The 22,782-nt window shown below is 29.3% G+C and overlaps 2 protein-coding genes across 2 annotated transcripts in view; both read right to left on the reverse strand.

Annotated features, from left to right (window-relative positions):
- Positions 1–22,782, reverse strand: part of LOC123294475 (neurocalcin homolog) — a 356,610-nt gene that overhangs the window by 24,067 nt on the left and 309,761 nt on the right. The gene's annotated exons all lie outside the window — the stretch shown is intronic.
- LOC123294476 (neuronal calcium sensor 2) overlaps positions 1–22,782 on the reverse strand; it is a 331,531-nt gene that overhangs the window by 16,166 nt on the left and 292,583 nt on the right. The window contains exon 6 of the mRNA XM_044875521.1: positions 10,752–10,895. Coding sequence (XP_044731456.1) covers positions 10,752–10,895 — 144 coding nt within the window. The remainder of the gene's footprint in view (positions 1–10,751; positions 10,896–22,782) is intronic.

A 22,782-nucleotide genomic window follows, 5' to 3' on the forward strand; every position in this document is an offset into this window, starting at 1 on the left:
CAACTAAAAATATTGTTGATACGAACAAAATTTTGGTGTGGGTGTTCATAAAATCATCTAATTATTCCATTTCTGGCTGTTCGCCTGTCTGTTTGTCCATAAATACACTAACTCAAAAACAATAAAAAAAATTTAACAAAAAGAAAACCGACTTCAAAAACAAAACTGTTTCCAAAATAAATTAATATACACTAAAAAGTAAAAAAATAACGAGAATATAAATAAGTTAAAATTATTGTTATTTTTTGAGTCGGTGTCAGCCAAGCTAATATAGCAAATTGTTCTGCCACAGTTGTTTCCTTGGCTGACACCGACTCCAAAAATAACAATAATTTTAACTACATTATATTATAATTGTTTACTTTTTAGTGCATATTAATTTTTTTTTGAAAAAGTTTTTCTTTTGAAGTCGGTTTTCTTTTTGTTAAAAGCATTTTTTATTTTGTGATTTTTAGTGAATTTTAAGTACACTAAGTAATTTGTCACTAAAGAAACAATCATCGAAATCGGTTGCCGTGATATAGTTATTCGTCCTCTTGTCGTATATACATAATTAATACAAATTTAAAACTTGAATGGTTTTCTCATGGATGCCGTTGTCAGAACTGGACCACACGGGAAGCACCAGCTTTCAAATAGATAAAGAATCATCAAAATCGGTTCACCCAGTCAAAAGTTCTGAGGTAACACACATAAAAAAAAAATACAGTCGAATTGATAACCTCCTCCTTTTTTGTTTGAAGTCGGTTGAAAATAGATTTCAAGCTGAAATTTTCAAGCGTGCACAGGACGTAAAAAGTGAGGTTGAGTTCGTAAATGAGCAACATAGGTTAATTGGGGCTTTACCCCGCTATATGTCCCAAAAATGTGTTCATTATGATGAAGGGACTTTGAAATATCATTTATCGCCAATAAAATGAACATTCACGGTACTTGCTCAAACATTCAAACAGCCGGACTCTCTTAACTGATATCAAGTATTGAAATAATTCAATACCTATTGAAATAAAATAAAATTAAAGTGTTAAACAAATATGTAATTGATAACAAGCATTGATAACAAACAAATTGTTTAGTTTACAGTCAGTTATTAAAGTAAATGAACATAAACTGTCATTAAAAAGTGGTAATGATGATATAATAATTAATAATCCCTATTTTATATAAAAGTTAGTACAACTATCGTAATAAATCAAAAACACGAATACACGAACACCTCTACAATGTTCAACTAACTAACGATCATAATAAAACTCAAATACATTTAATATTTATTGTTATATTCAGGGGAAAATCATCTAGGTTAGCCTTGCCAATCCTCTCCATTTTGTGGATTTCCTTTTAAGAATCGTGAAAAATGATTATGAGGAGCGAACTATTTGTACTATCGACCTAAAGTCGGGCTTTTTATTTTGTTCTATTGATTTTTAAATTCATTTTTAGGTATTTCAAATCATCGATTTTCGTCGATTGGCCGACCGAAGCGAATTTTTGGATTTTTCAAATGTTTATTTCTTTTTTTATTCTAGATAACTACAGACAGAAGAACATGAGCAATTCTAAATCGATTGTCCAGGAAAAAGTTTTTGGATCTGCTGTACTAATAACGAGCTACGGTTTCGTTTATTGTAGTTTATAGCAAATAAAATTAATGGCAATTAATCCCCAAAAGTTTTCTCAACTTTGAATATTTACGGATATATTGACTTTTTATATCGCAAAATTTAAAATTTTCGAATTTAGAACTTTTAACGTTAAGGTAGTACCAGCATGAAATCACTTTTCGACAGATTTGGCCGAATTTTTTTTCTCGGGTTTATAATAGCTTTATTTATGAATTCCTAAAATTTCATAATTTTTGACCGTTTAGATCGCGAGATATTTAAAGACAAAGTTCGCGATTTTGAGGGTCATGTCCCATTTAAAGCATGTAAAATGTCCGGTCTCTCCAACTATTTTTTATGATATTATTATATATTGAAGAAAAAGTAGAAAAAAATGTTTATACAATAAAATTCTAAAAAAAAAATTTAGAAATTAATTTTCACTTTCGAGATATTAATTTTGACGTAAATTGATCGAAATTGGGACGTTGGCATAATTATTTCCCATTTTAAACGGTCAAAATTTCTGAAACTTTGGGAATTAATAGTAAGCATTATTAAATTCTTAAATTTAATTTTTCGTTAAATTCTGTCGAAAAAAAAATTGTACCATTGCTTTAACATAGAAACTGCAAATGCTGGAAATACCTTAAGACGGTTCTATACACATTTTTGATTGACGTGAAATCATTCTTTGATTGGCGTGAAACTTTAATAATTTTTTTAAAAATCTTTGGAAATATTCTTTGGTGGAATTTTATAAAGAAAAGCGGTTTTCAGGAAATAATGTTAAAGTTACAATTGAACTTCAAGCACTGCGATTAATATCTTTCCTCTATCAATTTGAAATTTGGCTATGTTATAGGTATTCAAATTCTACCTGTCCTTTTAATTTTTCGAAAATCCTGTTAGTTTTCCCAATTTTCATTGTTCACTCAGGTACTTTTTCTTATTCCAGTATACCTGAATGTGAATTGAACTTGAATGAAAATTGGAAAAATTAACAGGATTTTCGAAAAATAAAAGTAACCAGGGCAGATAGAGTATCTACCTATAACATATCCAAATTTCCAATCGAGAGAGTAAAGGGTGTAATCGCAGTGCTTAAAATTCAATTGTAACTTTAACCATTCTTATCTGGAAAACCGCTTTTCTTTATAAATTTTTTTCTACCAATGAACATCAAAAGAATGATTTCACGCCATTCAAAAACGTGTATAGAACTGCCTTAATGACTCTTTAAATATTAAATTATATTTTCTACAACTTTGCTTGCAATAAAATTTATTATAAAAACTTCACTATTAATCGGGAAATTTTAAAAATTACAAACGAAAAATAACAAAGTTGTATTCCGTTAATGGTAAAGCGGATTCAAAAATTGGAAAGGAACTCTTTGGTAGAAATTCGATATAGAATAGATGGTAATTATCTGCCTGGAGTTATTTAGGACATTCTAAGCAAAATATTTTTATTCCTTTAGATTTTTGAAACAAACAATTTCCTTGGATTTCTCAAATTTCTTCTTAAACACAGTTACGAACACAAGTTAAAAGTATGGCCCTTCATTTCCTTCTCATACTTATAGCAAGCCAGTAGTCATTTCGAAGAAAATCATGATGAAAATTTAAAACAATGTTTGTGTATATCTGTGTCCACTAAAAACTTTATACATTATTATATTTTCATGAACGTGTTCCATAGAAACAAGGGAGTAACAAGCAAGCAAGCATCCTCTCTTAATGTAATTTGTTTTCATATTTAACTGAGGATTTATACTTTTTATATAAAGTCACGTTTACATATTATAGTCTTGAATAATTCTGTTGTAGTTTTGTTGCAGGACATGTGCATTATGATGTAAAAAAGGAAGCCTTTTTTTGTCCATTTTCATATTAAAATTCAAGAAGCAAAAACATTTTTACATGTCCTGATATTTACATATAAAAGGACCACATGGTGAGCAAAGAGATAGTAGATAGTGATCTTGCATAGGGGGTGGGAGCCACCCCCTTCACAGGGGTGAAAAAATTAATGCTGAAAAGGACGGAACGGAAATCGATATAGGAATGAATTTTAAGCAAAAAGTGTCATTTAAACATATTTCGAAAAGTCAATACTTTCCGAGCTATTGACGATTGAAATTCGGAGTATTTAACGACAAATAATAGTTTAATAAACGTTTTTTAAAAAGGTATATCGCACTCTTTTTTAAGTACTATAAAAAACTTCGAAAGTGAAAAAAGTTTCCAGTCATTTGCATAAAATTGACGGACTTATGATGAAAACAAAGTTTATCGGACCTTTCTTTTTAAGTTTTATTCAGTGCAAAAACTGATGAACTTCTTTAAGTAAGTTTTAAGCAATGCAGTCTCACAGTTTTTATAAAGGTTAATTGATTTTCCCTGGATACCGAAATTTTAAGATATTTATACCATACAGTTCTCTGTTGCTGTGTAAAATTTCAAATCGATATTCCTATAAATAACGAAAATATAATGGTGTCTTCATCTTAAATGCGACACACTGTACATTTATATTCAAACTTAAAATTCCCATTTAGCTAACGATTGTTTTTCGTCTATAACTAACTATAATAATATAAATCAATACAAAAATATTTACAGAAATAAGGTCATTACTTCATTTAAATTATTTTTAAAATTATAATTTGAACAAACATTGACGTCTTGTGTTATACATAATAAAAATAATATACATCTAAAATATAAAATATAATATGAAATTTTATAATTGACTTATTGATTCAAGGTGAGTTCAGTATATAAATAAATAAAACTGATTTATACCTACATTATAGAATGACTTGTAGATGTTTTATTTTTTTAGTTTTAAATTATTCTTGATGGGTACAAATCAATTTAAAAGCATTCAAATCTATAAATATATAGGAGATTTCTATAGATATAGATAGTCACTCATCACGATATCTCTGGAACTATAAGACCTAGAGACTTGAAATTTGGCAGGAATATTCCTTTTGCCAAGTAAAGGTCAGCTAAGAACGGATTTTACGAAATTCCACCCACAAGGGGGGTTGCGGGGGTGTTCATGAATAAAAAATTCATATTTTTCAATTATGGCTTTTAATAGTTCAAAACTTGGTCAGAATGTTTTAAATTACATTTAGAAATTTTTTTAACCTTCGGAGGGTAGAAAGGTGTAGCGAGAAAGTGGGAAGGAAATATCGAATATTTACAAATATACCTAAGTGGGGTATCAAATAAAAGAGCATGACGTGTACATTACAAAACTGTTATCCAAAGCAAGGAAATGTGGAGGGAGGGGTGCAAGTGGGGATGTTGCCCAGCAAAGCGGGTAGTTCCCAGCTAGTAAATAATATTATAATAATAAAAAATGTGATTATAAACAATATAAAATTTATTGAATGTGTTCTATACATATAATATAGCGAGTCAGTTAAGTACTTTAATATTCCATACGTATAATAATATGTAATGGGGTTTAACCTCCGTTTCTCTGACATATGCCTTATAACAGAGGCAACCCACATCATTATTTGTTAATCTTTATTTATTTAACTGCATTCGTATATATACAATTACATTTTTTTGCTGTGAGTGGAATCGGTAACTTCGTTCTTATCTAGGCGACGACAATATGATCAATTCTGCACCCCCATTAATTATAATTGTTCACACTGCCTTAGACCGCTCGACCACTGAGCCGTCCTTACATATGAATAAATTGTAAATAGAATTGCTGACTAAATTTTTTTTTATAACTTCAGGTGGAGAATTCTCACGTACGGACAGTAAAGTGAAATTGGTTTTTGAAAATCTTTAGAATTACGCAAAATATGAACGTTTCAAATTCCTAAATAAATAAAGAGGAAGATATAGGTTAATGACGTCATTTTCCGATATCACCATAGAGATACATGTCAAATACATATTAAACTTTCTTTTGCTAAAAGGAGATGGATGAACAATCTTTGAATGCCTACAACTTCTTTGTTTTTTTATTAATTTTAATTTTAATTTAACTTTCAAATTTTGTCATGGTTTCAAGTTTAGTTTTACATTTTTATGCGTACCACGCATATTTGAATTTAATTTATAAAAGTAAGAGTGTTATAAGTTTAAAGTGTTTATGTGTGCGTCCATATGTTTCTCAGCGACATCGTGGTTTTAAACGATCGAATCGACTTGATTGAGAACATTTTTATATTATACCTAAGATTCCAAAAACCGGTTTACAAAAAATAAATCGCATTTGTCGGGGGTTTTTAAATTTTGTAAATTTCACTTGTTTTTCTGTTTAAGTTTTGATTCAAATTTACTCATCAGTCTCACTACTCATTTATACACCAATCAATTTAGACTGCAATATGGTCACCGTTAGAGTTAAATGTTAGATATTCTTTTTGAATCACCCTGTATCTATAAACGAATATTATCGAATTTTCATAAACAACAACAACAGCAACAAAAATATAAAAATAGAATTTTATCGTTTTGCCTGACTAAAGTGTATTATATTTAATCGCTATATTATTACTATTATTATTATTATTATTATCATTATTGTAGATAGAGACAAGTAAATATTAAATGGTTTACCTCTAATATCTATTTTTTTTTGTGTGTCTAGTCAATATTGGCGAACAGCCTAAAAATAAATTTTATGGAAAAAAGGCTCGTTCCAACTAAAATTGTTCAAAAAAGTTTAGCAACGTTTATTTTAGTTGTTTAGAATCGTTTTATAGTATTAATCTATGGGGTGAACATAAAATCGATGTTTATTTTCTATTCCAAGGAAGTGCTAAAGCGTTGAATATTAGATTACGAAGGTTCTATTGTATTTAATTTTTCTGAATATTAATTGTTAGTGATTATACAGAGTGTCCGTGACTTAATGGACATAGCTCGAAAGTGCCTTATATACTATTATCCAAAACGCAATAGTTAAGCAGTTGTGCGCATTATTATGTCCTCAAAATTGTATTTTTTATTTTTGAAGGTATTATATTTTTTAAGATTAAATTAATGTCTACGGTGACAAATCAAGAATATGTCGATACAGTAACATTATTTATGGATATTGTGTCGGAAATGCATGAACTTTTCTGATGAAAGAATTCCTAATAAACAAGTGTTCTAAAATATGCATCGTCATTTGATAGAAAAAGCCTAGTGCAGAACGTTTCGTACAGGAAGAAATTTCCGAAGAAGAAACTTTCCGTAACATGGTCGAAAATACTTATTTTTTTATAACATTTTTTACATTTTGTTCTATCTCTAACGGTTTACAAGACTCAATTGACCTATGTTGCTCATTTACGAATACAATCTTACTTTTTACGTCCTGAGCACGGTGTAAAAATTCCCGCTTGATATCTCTTTCGTTTTTGAGTTATTGTGATCACAGACAGGCGAACAACCGGAAATTAACTAATTAAGTGATTTTATGAACACCTATACTATAATTTTGTTCGTAGCATCAATATTTTTAAGCGCTACAAACTTGGGACTTAACATATATGATATACAAATTGTATTTTCTATCCAAAATATTTCTTGCGTTAATTTTGAGTCATTCTTTATATCTTTTGCAACACTTTGTACATTAAATAATTTTGTTACCATAATTATATACTACCTAAAGCTTGAATATTATGTGCTCTATCAGTGAACAAGTATCTTAAATATTCTGCCAACAACAAAAAATTCTATTATATAAAGTACATACCGTAATACAATTGAATACTTAACATTTGAACGTTTTATGAAGTCGATCTCACCTGCGTAAATGTATGCACGCTAGTGATGTGACGAATGTTGTATTTTAGACATTTCGACATTTCGAATATGAATGATTATCTCCAAATTTTAATGTATCAACTTAATACATTTAATTCTTTATTAGCGTAAAAGAAACGATTAAAAACTTCAGTAGGTTTTGATTTGAGGTTAGTTTGCTATAACTGCATTTATCTAACAGTCAAATTTAACTGTGACTACAAAGTTATATACAAATATGAGTAAAGCACAAATTAGTGAAGTTTGAACTTTTTTTGCAGTTTATAAATAATTGTTAAAAATTGTATAATATTTTATTCAGGTAACGTTATATTGGCTGCCCACAAAGGACACACTTAGGCTATAGAGCCCATTGTGATACCATATATGTGTTTTACCACCTTTCCGCTAATAATTTCATTTATCAGCTCCTCAATTTCAGAAGCTGAGTGCACCTCCTTCATGCATAGACCATGCACTACATCAGCGCGACTACCATGCACAGCCCATCACAACCTTTAATTAAATTAATTTTGTTGCAACGGCGGGAATCGAACCCGCTACCGCGGACGGAATTGGTTACGTCTTAACCAACTGAGCTGATAGGGCGACTATCCAAATATAAGTAAATAAAAATATAAATCTTATTAATTGTTTTTTATCAAAAGCATTCACACTGTTTCTTGCGAAAGCGATGTTAAAAAAAGCGAATATTCGTCACATAACTAATATACACACACACACACACACGCCATTTTCAAAGTGCTCTTTTTCTCCTTTTTCTCCATATCAATTGAACGTGATATGTGGTAAACCAGGAAAGGTCATGTGAAAACAAGTGCAGATCCAGAAAATTTTATGAAGGGAGCAATATAAACTATTCATGAGCATTATTTGAATAAATAACAATTATATACTTTATAATTTATGTATCGGGGTATTGCCCAACATATACGATTCTGAGCGGAATATCAGAAATCTCACAACCAGCCGTTAAATAGGACCGATTTTAGAATTCTTTGGGTCAAAATGACTATAGAAAAGGACCTTTATCCAAATCGGAGACAAAAAATTTTCTTGATTTTTTTTTTTCAATTTTTTCGTTTTCGAAAACCACCTAAATTTTTATTTCGAACTTAGAGGGAGCTTTGTGGTTCAAGTTATAACATCAGAACTTTATCAAGTGAGATATTGTTAAAATAATGACAATTTCTTGACACACTTATAGCCGGGAAAGCTTTCTTTTCAAGATACTGGGTTTTGAAATTTTAGGAAGAAAGTATATAAAAATGGAAATTTGGCACGCATCCGAGCCAACCTCGGGGGACACACGACGGTTATCATATTCAAACATAAATGGCATAAAAATAGTTTTCCGATGAAGTCCGTTTCGCCGATATTAACAAGTGAAACCTCCAAATTTAAAAAACCTCAGATAAATTTTTTGAGTAAGGAATTCTAGGCTCGTACTTTAAACAAAAAAATTAAAATCGGTTAATCCGTTCAAGTCCTTTTTTTCTAAAAAATCACCATTAGTTGACTTCCATATTGTTTGAAGGGGGCAATTGAACAGATTACCTCTTTTGGATCCGCACATGTGTAGAAATAAGACAGAAGAAGAAGCGGATGAAAAAAGAACTTAAGAAGTGAGTATATACCTGACAACAGCAGTTTAGTTTTCATGTATGCGTAATAACTTGTGTAGAAAGTGATAACTATTTATTATTTTATTCGTGATAAAACTTTATTAGGAAACTTTATACACTTTTCTCAGGCTATTACATTAGAATATACTATGCCTCTATATGATTATTAGTCGAAGACGAACAAGACGAAGACGAATATTATATCCTAAACTAATAAAATGAAATGTATTATCTGTTTTATGTATGCGTAAAAATTGTATAAAGAACAATTATTGATTTTAACATAAATTTATTTTTTTGTCTATATTATAATATTCATCGATACATGGAGCAGTGTAATTGTTAATACTCCAATAATCGGTAGGTATTAAAAAAAAGGGCTTAGTTTGTTAAAAGTTCATAAAAACGTATTTTTAATGGTTTCTATACCGTAAGATATCCTACAGATACTACACTAAATATCTAGAGGAGAAAAAAAATTGGAGGTACCTTTGGATCATTCTTTTCAGCTGTGGTGTCAGTTTTTCGCTAGCTACATCATTTATGTGCTAAATTCCGGAACCAAGACTCAACATTTTTGAATCTTATTTGAGCTAGACTAATTTTGAAAAGTATGACCCATATTTAGCAGGATTACATACTTGGTATATCAAAATTGGATAAAATTTGGATGTAATAGAGCAAAATTAAATTTTTTGGATTTTGATGACATCATGAAGTTAAAAAATTAAATTTTTTTAATAACACAGGCATATTTGATCCAATTTTATTAGAATTTTATTAGAAACTCATTGAATTTGAAAAGTCTGACCCATATTTAGTAGGATTATATACTTGATTTATCAAGATTGGATAAAATTTGGATGTGATAGATCAAAATTAAATTTGATGACGATGGTGTCATGAAATGATGATGACGTCATAAAGTAAACAAATTCGATAACACAGGCAAATTTGATCCAATCTTGATGATAGTACAGCGTGATGTCAGGTTTTCGCTAGCTATCACTCATGCGCTTAATTCTGGGACCAGAACTCCACATTCTTGAAACTATTAGAGATAGGTTAATTTCGATCACAAGTATTTTAAAAGAATGACCCAAATTTAGTACGATAACATACTTGGTTTATCTAAATTGGATAAACTTTGGTTGTGATAATTTTTTGGTTTCTCATGAAGACATAAAGTTAAAAAATTCGATTTTTTTATTAACACAGGCAAGTTTGAACTGATCTTATTAGGATTTTTTTTGAAACCCACTAAATCTGGATCATTTTTTTAGCGGGAATATTCTAGGCACTTTAGGATGTAAACCATGTGCAACTAACTAGATATATTATAAAATAAGAATATAATTTTTTTGTAATATAAATCGTGATCGAATTAAGGGAATAAAAAAATCGTAATAATTTCAACGGAATCCTTAAACTATAAAAAACGAAGGCCATATTTAAATTATATAAGACACTTCGTTATGGTACGATGACTCGTAGGTTGTGTTGCTTTTCCACATATAATAAAATTCCTAAAAATGGATTTTGTATTCTTTTTTAGTATTATTATTTATTAAAAGAAGGAACATATTTTATCCATAAAAAATATAATATTATAGCATATCATATAAAAAGATTTGTCATATAATCATATAAAGAAAAAATTGGCAAAAAAAATGAATATAAAAGGTAAGTAATATACATGAAAAAGAAAAAAAAATTACCTTAAAATCAATATAACCATTTTTATCCATATCAAATGTACGAAATACATGATCACAAAATTCTTCTGCATTACCACTTGGGAAAAACATTTTATACATATCAACAAATTTACCGGGAGTTAAACGGCCATTTGGACAATCTTGCTGTAACAGAAAAAAATACAAAAATTATTATAATTATTATTTAATTAACTGACGTTACTCGTGGTTTGGAGCAAGAATATATTATTGAATAATATATAATTCATTTCATTTTAGCTCGGACAATTTCAATATTTTTAAATTAACGAATATTAAATTTCAAATATTAGAAATCAAGACACGTCTTATATTGAACCAGAAACTGAGAGAATATTAATCCGTCTTCGAAAATGGTCTAATAGATGACACCATCACAAAAAAGTTGGATGAATTTGAAAACGGATGAATTTTGGATGCAAATTTTTATATTTGAAATGAAATAATGATGAAGTACGCTTGGTATTAGAGAGCTGAATGAGAGTCAAAAAGCTGATTTTCAAATCATTTTCATACATTTTTAATAAAATCATTTTTCATTTAATTTTGACAAAATAAAGTATAATTGTCAGACAGTTTTGCCGCTAAAATCGCCCCAGATATTATTCTAGTAATTAATTAAAACAATCCTTTTCAAATCATTTTAGTGTGGCTGTAATTTGAATATATAACTAAGTTTTTTATAACTAAAGAATATCTCTCTAAAAACAAAATAGTGAAAAGTAAAACAAATCACTATTTTGTAGTGACTCACTATTTTCACTATAAGAGAGATAATTTGAATTTGCAAGAAAGAAAACAGGTTGCTTCATAAGCGTGCATCCCATGTTAACTTACCGTTTTCCAGGACAAAATGTACTTCATGATTATCTAAGTTAAATAAGTAAACAAATATTTTAAATCTAGCTGTTTTCAAATAAATTCTCGTAAATGACATCAGCTATCATACCAAAAATTTTAAGAGTGGTGAGAAATGCGCCTTAAAATCCAGTTTAATCCTTATTTGTCCATAAACCTATTTTTAAATTATCTAGAATAGTTTAGACCAAATTCTACTATTAAAATTCAAACTTAAAAATAAGGATTCTTTGAATAAGGTCGGAAATCCCTTATCACTTTGTTTTTCTTCAAAAAAAAAAAAAAAAAAATCGCAAAAAAAACCTAATGTTTTTAATAATTAAAAATTAATTAAAACAAAAACACATATTGAGAATAGTGACCAAATCTAAAAGATTGTAGTATGAATTTCGAAAAGTGCTTCGATATTCCAAAAACTGCTTAAAAAATAAGTAAGATAATTTTCGGTATGCAGATTTTTGGTAAGGATTGAAAGAATTACATTACATTTTATTCAAAAAATCTTGTTAGTATGAAAAATCTATCCACGTGCACCTAGAATCATCGCCTAAGGAGTCGATTATCTCGAGTATATTTCCTACTTTTCCTACGTATTATTTGAATATCTACAAGTTTGAAGTATATCGTAGTACACCACGTAGGACTACATAATTCGTTTTTATAAAAACACAGATGTAGTATTTTATCTGGCAGGTAACTGACATGGCCCATGTATTACATACTCGTGGAACTAACAGATAATAACTAAATAGACAAACTCACTATAGTTTCTATGGTACAGGGTGTTCAATTAATCATTATTATTGTTATTGTTATAATAATTATCATTATTAATTCGACACTTTCTCAGAATTTTCCAGTTTTTGAGTAACTCTAATTTTTTATTATGCTTTGTTGCTTACTGAAATTGAATCTTTGGATTAAAAAAGTTCCTGAGGAATCGGCTGAGAAATTTGAACTATCACTCCCCGGATAAAGATTTTAGCGGATATATTAGAAGATATACACCCCTTCAATCATCAATGGAACCTGGTTTTTGTTTCTTATGGGCAAAATTACTTTACCAAAGAATTTTTTTCCAAACTGAAGTCAGAAAATTGTCCCCATCTTTTGTTTTTGAGAAAATAACAATGAATTTTTGTTTTGGAATTTAATAGAACTTGGTACATTCAAAAAAATAAAAAAATCGAAATAATTTAACGATTGGATGAATAGTTTTTGAGATATCGCCAAAAATCCGATCGAAGAAATCAAATCGTTAATGGGACTTGAATTTTGTAGTTTTAAGGTGAAAATTACTTTGGAAAAGCAATCAGCGACATCAAAATTTTCCCAAAAACACAAAAAAAAATTTTCATGAAATTCTTTGGAATTTCATAAAAGTTGGTAAATAGGGTAAAATTTCATTCGTACGATCCTACATCAATATTTAAGAAACTATTTGACCAAGCATGAAAAAGTCCAGATGATTTGTATTTTTGGGTAAAAATTACTTTAGAAAAGGTTATTTTATCCGTATATTTCTTGATGCTTTATTCGGGACCCGAACTTAATTTTTAAGATACATTAACTTTATTGAAGTAAAAAAGAATAAAAAATTATACTCCGTTATCGAAAAATATTTGCATTTTGTAAAAGTAACAAGTTCTAAGAGTACTTCCACTCTTGCTAAAAAAGAAATTTTACTCGTTAACGATCTTCTATCAAAAGAACATAAAATGCATACATGATCGTATTAAAAATGTAATTTTAATACTAAGTTTTTATAAATATCTTGAACACTCTGTAGAATTAACTCGTTTATAGAGGTTTGGAGTAGAATACCATATACTACTCGCTCGCTGTTATATTATCTAACAAAATTTATTATTGAAACTTCTGTTACTTGTGTTATTTTTTTTTTTTAATAAGTTATATGAGTCGTTTACATTCCCCATTATATGTGATATAACAAATATAACAAACTAAATTGTTTGTCTGTTTTATATCAAATAAGCGACCTTAACATAACTAACTAGAAATTTCTAGTTTATTAAATAATTTCACATATTTGTGAATTTTGTGCAGATGTAGCAAGGCTAAAATATTTGGAGAAAATTTTATTAAATTTCTACGTTACATGTCGTTAGTACAAAGTCTTTCTTTAAATAAATTTAAGACTTTTAATTATATTTCCTAATATAATTAAAATTTCCTAATATAATTTCCCACTTTTTCCCCGACCGCCAAAAGGAAGTTTATGTATGGATGTATGTATCTATATTTTTGTGTGCTTAGTGATTTAGCTTCGATTCAATTGTGAGAGTGATGACATTGGTATATTAAAATCATAATAATTACCCGACTGCAACAGAAGAATGGATATCATTATATACTATGCTATCTATGAATCTGAAAAGAAAAGAACAAGTCCAGTAACACAGCGAGTTAAATATGCGCGATCCATAAAAAATCTATATCGACTCAAATCTTCCTAATAATGTACTGCGACTGTTAAAATCGCAATGAAAACTACTGGACTTGTTTTTTTCTTTTGAGTTTTTCTATAACTCAGTTTGGTTTTTTTAAATTTTCTTATTTATTTTCTTAATTAAAGAAAAAACTTATTATTTTGGCAACATGGATAAACTCCGCGTGAATTGGCGGCGTCATTCAAAGATATCAGAGGGACTAATCCTTTTAATTCCTAATTCCCAATCAAGAAGAATATACAGACCTCCCATATTGTAATAATTTCGGGGAAGTTTTTTGTAACATAGCTATGTCACGAGTCATAGGCATATAAGTAGCGTTAGATCTATCAGCCACTTTATGCCAAAATTTGTTCGCCTTTTTAAGGAAGAGAGATATACAAAAAGGAGTTTCGCGATTTTTGGAGGTCAAAATAAGTGTTCAGGGATAAAATCCATGACAAAAATTATTCAAAAAATTTTCTGGAGTTAAGAGGACGAACTCTCTTTGTCTAAGTTTTGGTTTCGGAAAATGTTCCAAATAGTTATTTCGAATTCATGGGGGGAAATAACATTTCCTTTCTGATTGGGCTTACGAGACCAACCTTTGGCACAAAACGGCAGATAGGACGACAGTATTGATATTATAATCACGATGTAGCCTTTTCGTACGGTTTTTCCCGTACATCTCCAGGAAAGTTGTCTCCCAGATATAATCTCAAAGAATTAAAGGAACTCAAAAAACGAACTTTACTCGATAAAAAAGTGGACACACTTTATTCTGCACTAAACGAAGATTTATAAAAACCACTTTAAAAAATGTACTTGTGTCATGACCTCATATATTACTATTGTCATCTATGACATATAAATGTAAATAAAAGATTTTATTGTATGTGGGTACATGCCAAAAATGGCGTATTTTACAAACTACACCTGGTATGAAACAAATAAAAATATCATACATATATTACATACGATACGAAAAACACAAAAGAATAGAATTTTTATGCATTTCTCTGGGTGTACATAATTTTTGCCCCTTAGGTTGGAATATCTACACAGTCTTTCAGTGAAATTATTTAGAGTATTAAAAGAAAGTAGGTAAATTTAAATTGTATGTTTTTTTAAATTGTATATCAGGATTTTCTGTATCATACTCGCTAAGTCGTTAGACGAATTATTTAAGAAAGCCTGCTCTAAAGATAATGTTTTGAGAATGAAACTGACGTGGCTAACTGTAGCCATCTGTTGTCATTAATAATGAGTTTTTGGGCTAAATATGGCATATCAATCACAATTAATTTGCTTTTTGGTGAAAATTTATTAATGAAGTGTCTTTAGTCTACCCTACTTAGCCAAATCATGAAGGATAGAAAGTTGAGAGGGTGTTATCCAATTTGAGTGAATATTCGAATGTGAACAAAAATTGAATAAAAAAAAAAATTTTGCTCAAGTAAATATTTTCTTGAGGAAACGAACTCAATACCGATTTGACTTACTTTTATTATGAAACTGTGCACTTCAAAGGATTAACCGCATAACGTATTTTCATTTGGACAAAAAGAAAGAAATAAAAAAAGTATGAAGAATTCGGGGCACGAACCTGGGTCTTTTCACAGTAAAAATATGTAATTTGTATTATATGAACAGTGTAAACTTCTTGTGGTATATGCACAAACATATAAATAGAATAAGACACTAAGAGGTTACGTATTAGATCGGATATCTTACTCAAATTTTATTTCCTAAGAACTTAAAAGACTATTAGTTTCAATAATTTCATTTACTCCGCGCCTTCATGTTTATCTGAGCCCTCGATATTAACAAGTCAAAAACTTCCTCTAATATTATTTCGAAACAACCAGGCAATTATTTATTTCGACTGGGAAATTGTTTTGGTCCAATAAAATAATGTTTCACATTTTATAATTTTATGAATATTGAATCGAAATATAATTATTTAAACGTTTGGCAAGTTGGATTTTTCAAATTGTATACCTAGCATATATAGCAAAGATAGTACCTGCAGGGTATTCACATTTTTGAGTTGGCAACAATTTTTTGTTTGATAACTGACTTGACATTAGACAGTTGCTTTCTGATTAGTTTGGTTTGCCATTTTGTTATTATTGATTTGAGTTTTTAAATTTGAGTTAGTTAATTGTCCTTCAAGATCGTTCGATCTAATCCCATTTGATTATTTTCTAGGAAGACATCATTCGGCGAGTTATTGTTGAATTACATTCGAAATTATCTTCTGTCGCGGCGGCCACATGAATCTTTTCAATAACTAAATTTCATTGATATTAAAAATATTTTTTTCCTTTTATTTTAATTTAAAATTGCGAAGCTTCAAATTAAAACTGCCTTTATTATCACCGCCGCTCGCAAAATTACTGTGCTTTTGAAACACGCTGTACAATTTTGCTACTAGATATATATCTATAACACAATAAGCTAAATGAAGTTGGCGTATCTAGAGAAGCATTAGAAAATAGTAGAGAAAACGGGACAAGTAGTAGCTGTATCACGATTCTATACATACATACAACTACTCACTGACAATCCAAATAGCTGGATGTACATCCAGTTACGAGAGTTCGTCGTTTGTTTCAAGTCTTGTGACAATACCAACTATAGTCGTCTTTATAATATTCTGACTGACTGACATTCCCAATGTGTATGTATAGAGTACACATTTCGTAGTGTTAGCTTGTTTCCTTTCTATTCTATTTCGAAGTATAATGCATGTTCTCTTATTGAATATTTTCTATGTAGATATTATAATACATTCATTTCAGAGTTGTCAGTTTTGTTGCCACATGCTTGTTTGTTTTCTGCGTATTATCTATTTTAAGGAAAAATCTACGGGGCGCGGATGTACAGACAGGAGGAGAGGAATAGGGAATATCGATGGTTCTGTTCGTATTTCTCAACAAAATATGATAAAAGCGTAAAAGAGATAACAAAAAGTGAAATTAACATTAAAATCGGCCACAAATGCGATTGCTATAAGCATTTTAAACTACTAAATAGACAGATAGATCGGACATAGTATTTGACGTCTATACTATACATAATGGTTTTTTAAGTTGCTTGAAACTCGAAAAATAACTTTTATCGATAAAAATGCTTCCAGCGAAAAATGTTGGATGTGTAGGCACACACCTTACGCATACAATAAAACTTGACCTAGGTTTCTAAGCTCAATGAAAAGCTCACTCTCCTTCATAACTAGTAATCGATAAATGAACACTTTAAATTAGAAAGTGGTTATTGATTTAAAAAACTAAAATTAATTGTACAAAACATTTTTCCGCAAACCGTACAGTTTAGTCAAAAACGGACTGAAAAGTTTTACCTAAAATCTCTTCGAAAAACATTTTCCGGTAAATCCAATAAAAGTGATTTGTTTTTATAAAAAGACCATTTTTGTTCAAATTGAATGAACAAACGCATGAAAAGCTAGATTTTTGCTATCATTTACTGTCTAAACTATTCAGTTTACAAAAAAATGTTTCAAACAAAAAATGTTTGCGTATTTATAACGAACTCTTTCTTACTTTTTCTCCTCTCTTACACTTTCAATACACTATCTTAAAATTTATTTAAAAAAATATTGTGAGTTTGTTTAAAAAATAAAGAGCTCCTCCTCAATAAAATTTTTTTTGTACCCGTTTCTGATTCCAAGTAATTTTATTGTTGCGTATTTTTCTGTGTAGGTAAATTAATTTAATTTATAATATCAAAATTTTTGTGGGTTACCATACTCCATATGTCGGTTTAATGGTAGTTGAAAAATTGTGATATTTTTTTCTGGTTTATAAATATTTGAATGAAACTAAAACTTTTATTATCTACCTACCCAAAAAAAAACACTGTATGTAGAATGTTAATATACAGCAAAAAATAATAAAAAAGGCAGGCGTATTTTACGTGTTTTTGAAGTTATTTCTGGTTTAATTTTAATGAAAATTGAAGCATTACAAAAAAGTAACAGTTGATTTTTACGCATTTTTGTGGATACTTTGTGTCCAATTATTATTGTTCGTAAAATGGCTATCAAAGGCCTAAAACTATAGTCTATAAATCTATTTTGCTTATTTTCAAGTAAAATCAAATCAAATAAAAATCTTTCGTTTAATAAAAACAGTGCAAAAAGATCTTGTAATGATTGAAGAAAGCCTCTCGATTATAATTGACGGTTTTAATAGATACATACAGCGTAAACTAAATATTGACAAATATCTTGTCTAGTAATCTTAATTAAAGAGAATTAAAAAAAATACACTCCAACCAGGACACGAACCCGGACTTTTTGGATTTATGCCAAGGATTCTATTTTTTAAATAAATTTATAGTATAGCCTAAAAAAAGTATTCTTTCATCTGGGCGTAAAGTGTCAACTTTTGTTCCGCTGTGCGAAACGTAGGTGTCACTTTCCGCCTCTGCCAAGTAGAAAAATAGAATACACGTCACGGGGGCAATTGCAGAATATCTCATATCTCATGTTTATATCGCCCGACGCAAAGCCGACTTTACTTTTGTTTTTTAGATGTGAAATATACTACTATTTTTCGACATTTTCATAGAGCAGTTAAGGGTGTATGTCAGCAAAATCGCAGAAAATCTTCCATTCAAATTAGTTTTATGTGTGTGGTTTATTGGCGCAACCTTGCTACTTCAAATATCCTACAGGCAATAATTAATTCTGGTGTGAGATCTCACCAATGGTGCAACATTTTAAAGCGTTATTCTTACTTTGTGATAAACATATTCAGCACAAATAATCTACTCCCTTTCAAATTGACTGAAACAATGAGCAGGAAACTGGGCCCAAAGTTCAGCTTTCCAAAAAAATCAATATCGTGGAGATTGATTTTATATTTATGCATTTAATTTCAATTTAAAGTTTATTCCATTGAAAAAAAGCCCTTTAGAATAAATCATTAAAATAGTTTGAAAAAGATTATGATGGAAATAAGCCATTTTTCTTTGACAAATAATAGTGTATCGTTAAAAAATTGCAATGCATATCTAAATTTATTAAAAATATTGAAAAAAAGCTCTAGAATTAAGCATAGAAATAAAACAGAATATAAATGTAAGCTTAGTCGTACATATAATATCAAAAGAGGGTATTTAACAGTAAACTCCAGGTAACTTAGCTCTGTACTGACTCATTGCTAGTTGGTAGATAAAGGTATTATGTATGAAGATGTCGTAGGAATAAAGAAAATTTGAGTTTTGTCTTTCGACTAGATAGTAATAAGGTTTGACTGTTTAACAACTTCTTCTTGCTATTTTTAGACCAATGAAAATCTTCGAAATGGTCGCCATTTTTGATTGCCTACAAACTTACATCTACATAGTATTCTGAAAATCAGGCAAGTTTGTAATATTTTACATTTTTATTAGCTACTAGGAATACACACTAATAATACTTTTCTAAACGAAACGTTTTTACATTTTTATAGATCATTTTAACATTTGATAAGATCAATTTCATAAAATATTTTTAATTAATTATAGAGGTTATTTTGATTTTTTTAAATTGTACTAGTTTCCTAAATGTTTCCAATACAGATTTGTTGAAAAAGTGCATTTATATTTCTATATTAAATATACAAATTATGTTTAATTTTTTTTACTCATTTTTTGCGCATTTTTATTAAATGAACGATTCAATTAATGATTAACGGTGTACTTTTATAGCCTGTAGTATATATGAAACAAATAACAAGTATACTAAGTTTTGTCCCAAGTTTATAACGCTTAAAAATATTGATGCTACGAATAAAATTTTGGTATAGGTGTACATAAAATCACCTAAGTAGTCCATTTCTAGTTGTCTGCCTGTAAAAGCGAAAAGAGATATCAAGCTGAAATTTTTATAGTTTTTATGTTCAGGGCGTAAATAGTTAGGTTGAATTCGTAAATGAGCAGTTCAAGACAAGGCCTTGGGTTCGTAGGATGCATCTTATAAATTGTTAGAAATAGAACAATAGTTTAAATGCAAACTATTTTCTTCTTAATCGAAGTTGAAACATTTTACCCGTGCATCGTTTACCCATGAAGGCATAAATTAGATCAAAACTTTGATGTCCATTTCCTCCCTAACCATAAAAAAAGCAGCTGAAAATTTGCAAGCAGCTTCAATTACTGGCCATGCAAAAGATTCTCGAACAAAATTTTCAGAAAATACTTTTGAAAATTTTCGAAAACCAAAACAAAGCCGCCATAATTGTGTTGGCTTTTTAAACTCTTGTAATTTCTAAAAAAAAAAATGCTAGCATTTACATTCAACACTTTCTATACAGGGTATTTCGACAATTAACTCAATCAAGTAAATTGCTTGTTTTCATCTGTTTAACTTTATCTTATTACCACCAATTAAAGTTTTAATTTTTGAGATTAATGACTTATGTTTAATACTTTTGATTTAGGAAACAATTAAGTACCATTTATGAAATCGGTGGCAAAAATGGTACTTTTTGATACATTTTTATAAATAGTAAATTTAACAATTAATATAAGTTAAAAAATTTTTTACCCGAGTGCGTATAGACAAATTAAGTTTAGGAGTACAATTTGTACTTACCTAAAATGCCTATTTACCGAAATTTATCGTAAACCTACTACAAAATTATATACCTATGGTTTTCATATATAGTACCTTCTAGATCACAGAACACATTACATTATGGAAACTCGAAGGGAAGTATGATGATGATACTATACCATATTGAAATAAAGATATACATAACATTGACCTGAACTACCCGACAGCACCGAAGCACATACATACAGGTATACCAGTGGCATGCATTACGTACAGACAGAAAGACACTGCCTACCCTACATAATACAGACAAATATGTATAATCTTGTTCTGATATCTAATATTATTTATCTACGAGTACTTTCAATAAACACAACATCTTAAAGGGTATCATCTATAATTGCATACGGCATTCATTAAATTTTAAGTAACTTTGCATTACGATGCACTAGAGCTGCTGAGTGCCTCCAGGTAAAGACACGAACTACTCTTGCCTAAATCTTTATATGTATGTGCGCTCATAGTCATACATGTACTGCGTGCGTTCGTATAAATATAATAAAATGCGACACATACCAACGCATAAAAAGACATTGTCTTTTACAACACGATAAAAAACGACATTTGCAGAAATAGCTTCGCTTCTTATCCATTTAAATACACCTACACTACTCTACCAGTTTGATTGATTACTATTTTTTAATTCTAATATTTAAAGTCTATTAAGGTAGTACCAGCATGAAATCACTTTTCGACAGATTTGGCCGAATTTTTTTTCTCGGGTTTATAATAGCTTTATTTATGAATTCCTAAAATTTCATAATTTTTGGCCGTTTAGATCGCGAGATATTTAAAGACAAAGTTCGCGATTTTGAGGGTCATGTCCCATTTAAAGCATGTAAAATGTCCGGTCTCTCCAACTATTTTTTATGATATTATTATATATTGAAGAAAAAGTAGAAAAAAATGTTTATACAATAAAATTCTAAAAAAAAAATTTAGAAATTAATTTTCACTTTCGAGATATTAATTTTGACGTAAATTGATCGAAATTGGGACGTTGGCATAATTATTTCCCATTTTAAACGGTCAAAATTTCTGAAACTTTGGGAATTAATAGTAAGCATTATTAAATTCTTAAATTTAATTTTTCGTTAATATCTGTCGAAAAAAAAATTGTACCATTGCTTTAACATAGAAACTGCAAATACCATGCTGGAACATCGTTAAATCAGCCAATCTATGGATATTTGTGGTTACAAATACCAACAACATTTTGTACTCACCATGACGATGAACCAAAAACTACCAAGCAGTATTTTTGATTATATAGTACCTTTTAAAAATTTCTGTCTACCCTGTATAAAATCTCTATGTACGCCACTGAGGTATACTACACACATATATACACATATACATAAAGAACTAGGAGTTCTGTACATCAGGTGGTGGTGTAATGTAGTTGGTGTATATTATTCTTTGTTTTGGTTTCCCATCGAACGAGTTTTTCCACTTCATTCATTTCCATGTTATTTTTTATTTTGTATGTATGTATGCATGTATGTGCATGTGTGTATGTAGGTGTACTACTGTGTACGTTTTTTGTACTAAAAAACAATACACAATCGTGTATTGTTTTAGATTTCTATTCGAAAGTTGTTCTATTAGTTTTTGTTTGGAGTCTGTTGGATAAAATGTAGTTTATGTGTCGAGGATCTAGGTTTTTGTTTTAATGTGAATCCTGTCGATAAAAGGAATGAAATATTAAAGGACTTTATAATTAAATGAATTTTTTATGGCAATTTTTTTACCTGTGGCAGAAAAAGAAATTTTAAGTTGATACGTTTGTTAATTTCTCAGTACAGAGAAATTATTCTAATGGATCCAAAAAACCAAATCGAAACTGCGTTCATATATATTTGATCGTGCTTCCCGTGAAAGATAGTTGGTGACAATCTCGAATGATTAAAAAAAATTTAATAATCTATTTAGCTTTGAAAGACCAAAAACTTGTTTCCTAATTGTCTAGAAGTCTCACTTCAGATGAAGAATTTTGACTATAAGGGCAGAAAAGTGAAATTGGTTTTTAAAATTCTAAAATAACTACTACAGAACTAGTTAATTTGTCATCTTTTTGATA

The sequence above is a fragment of the Chrysoperla carnea genome, chromosome 3, assembly GCF_905475395.1.
Source record: "Chrysoperla carnea chromosome 3, inChrCarn1.1, whole genome shotgun sequence".
In the NCBI taxonomy this organism is placed as follows: Eukaryota; Metazoa; Arthropoda; class Insecta; order Neuroptera; family Chrysopidae; genus Chrysoperla; species Chrysoperla carnea.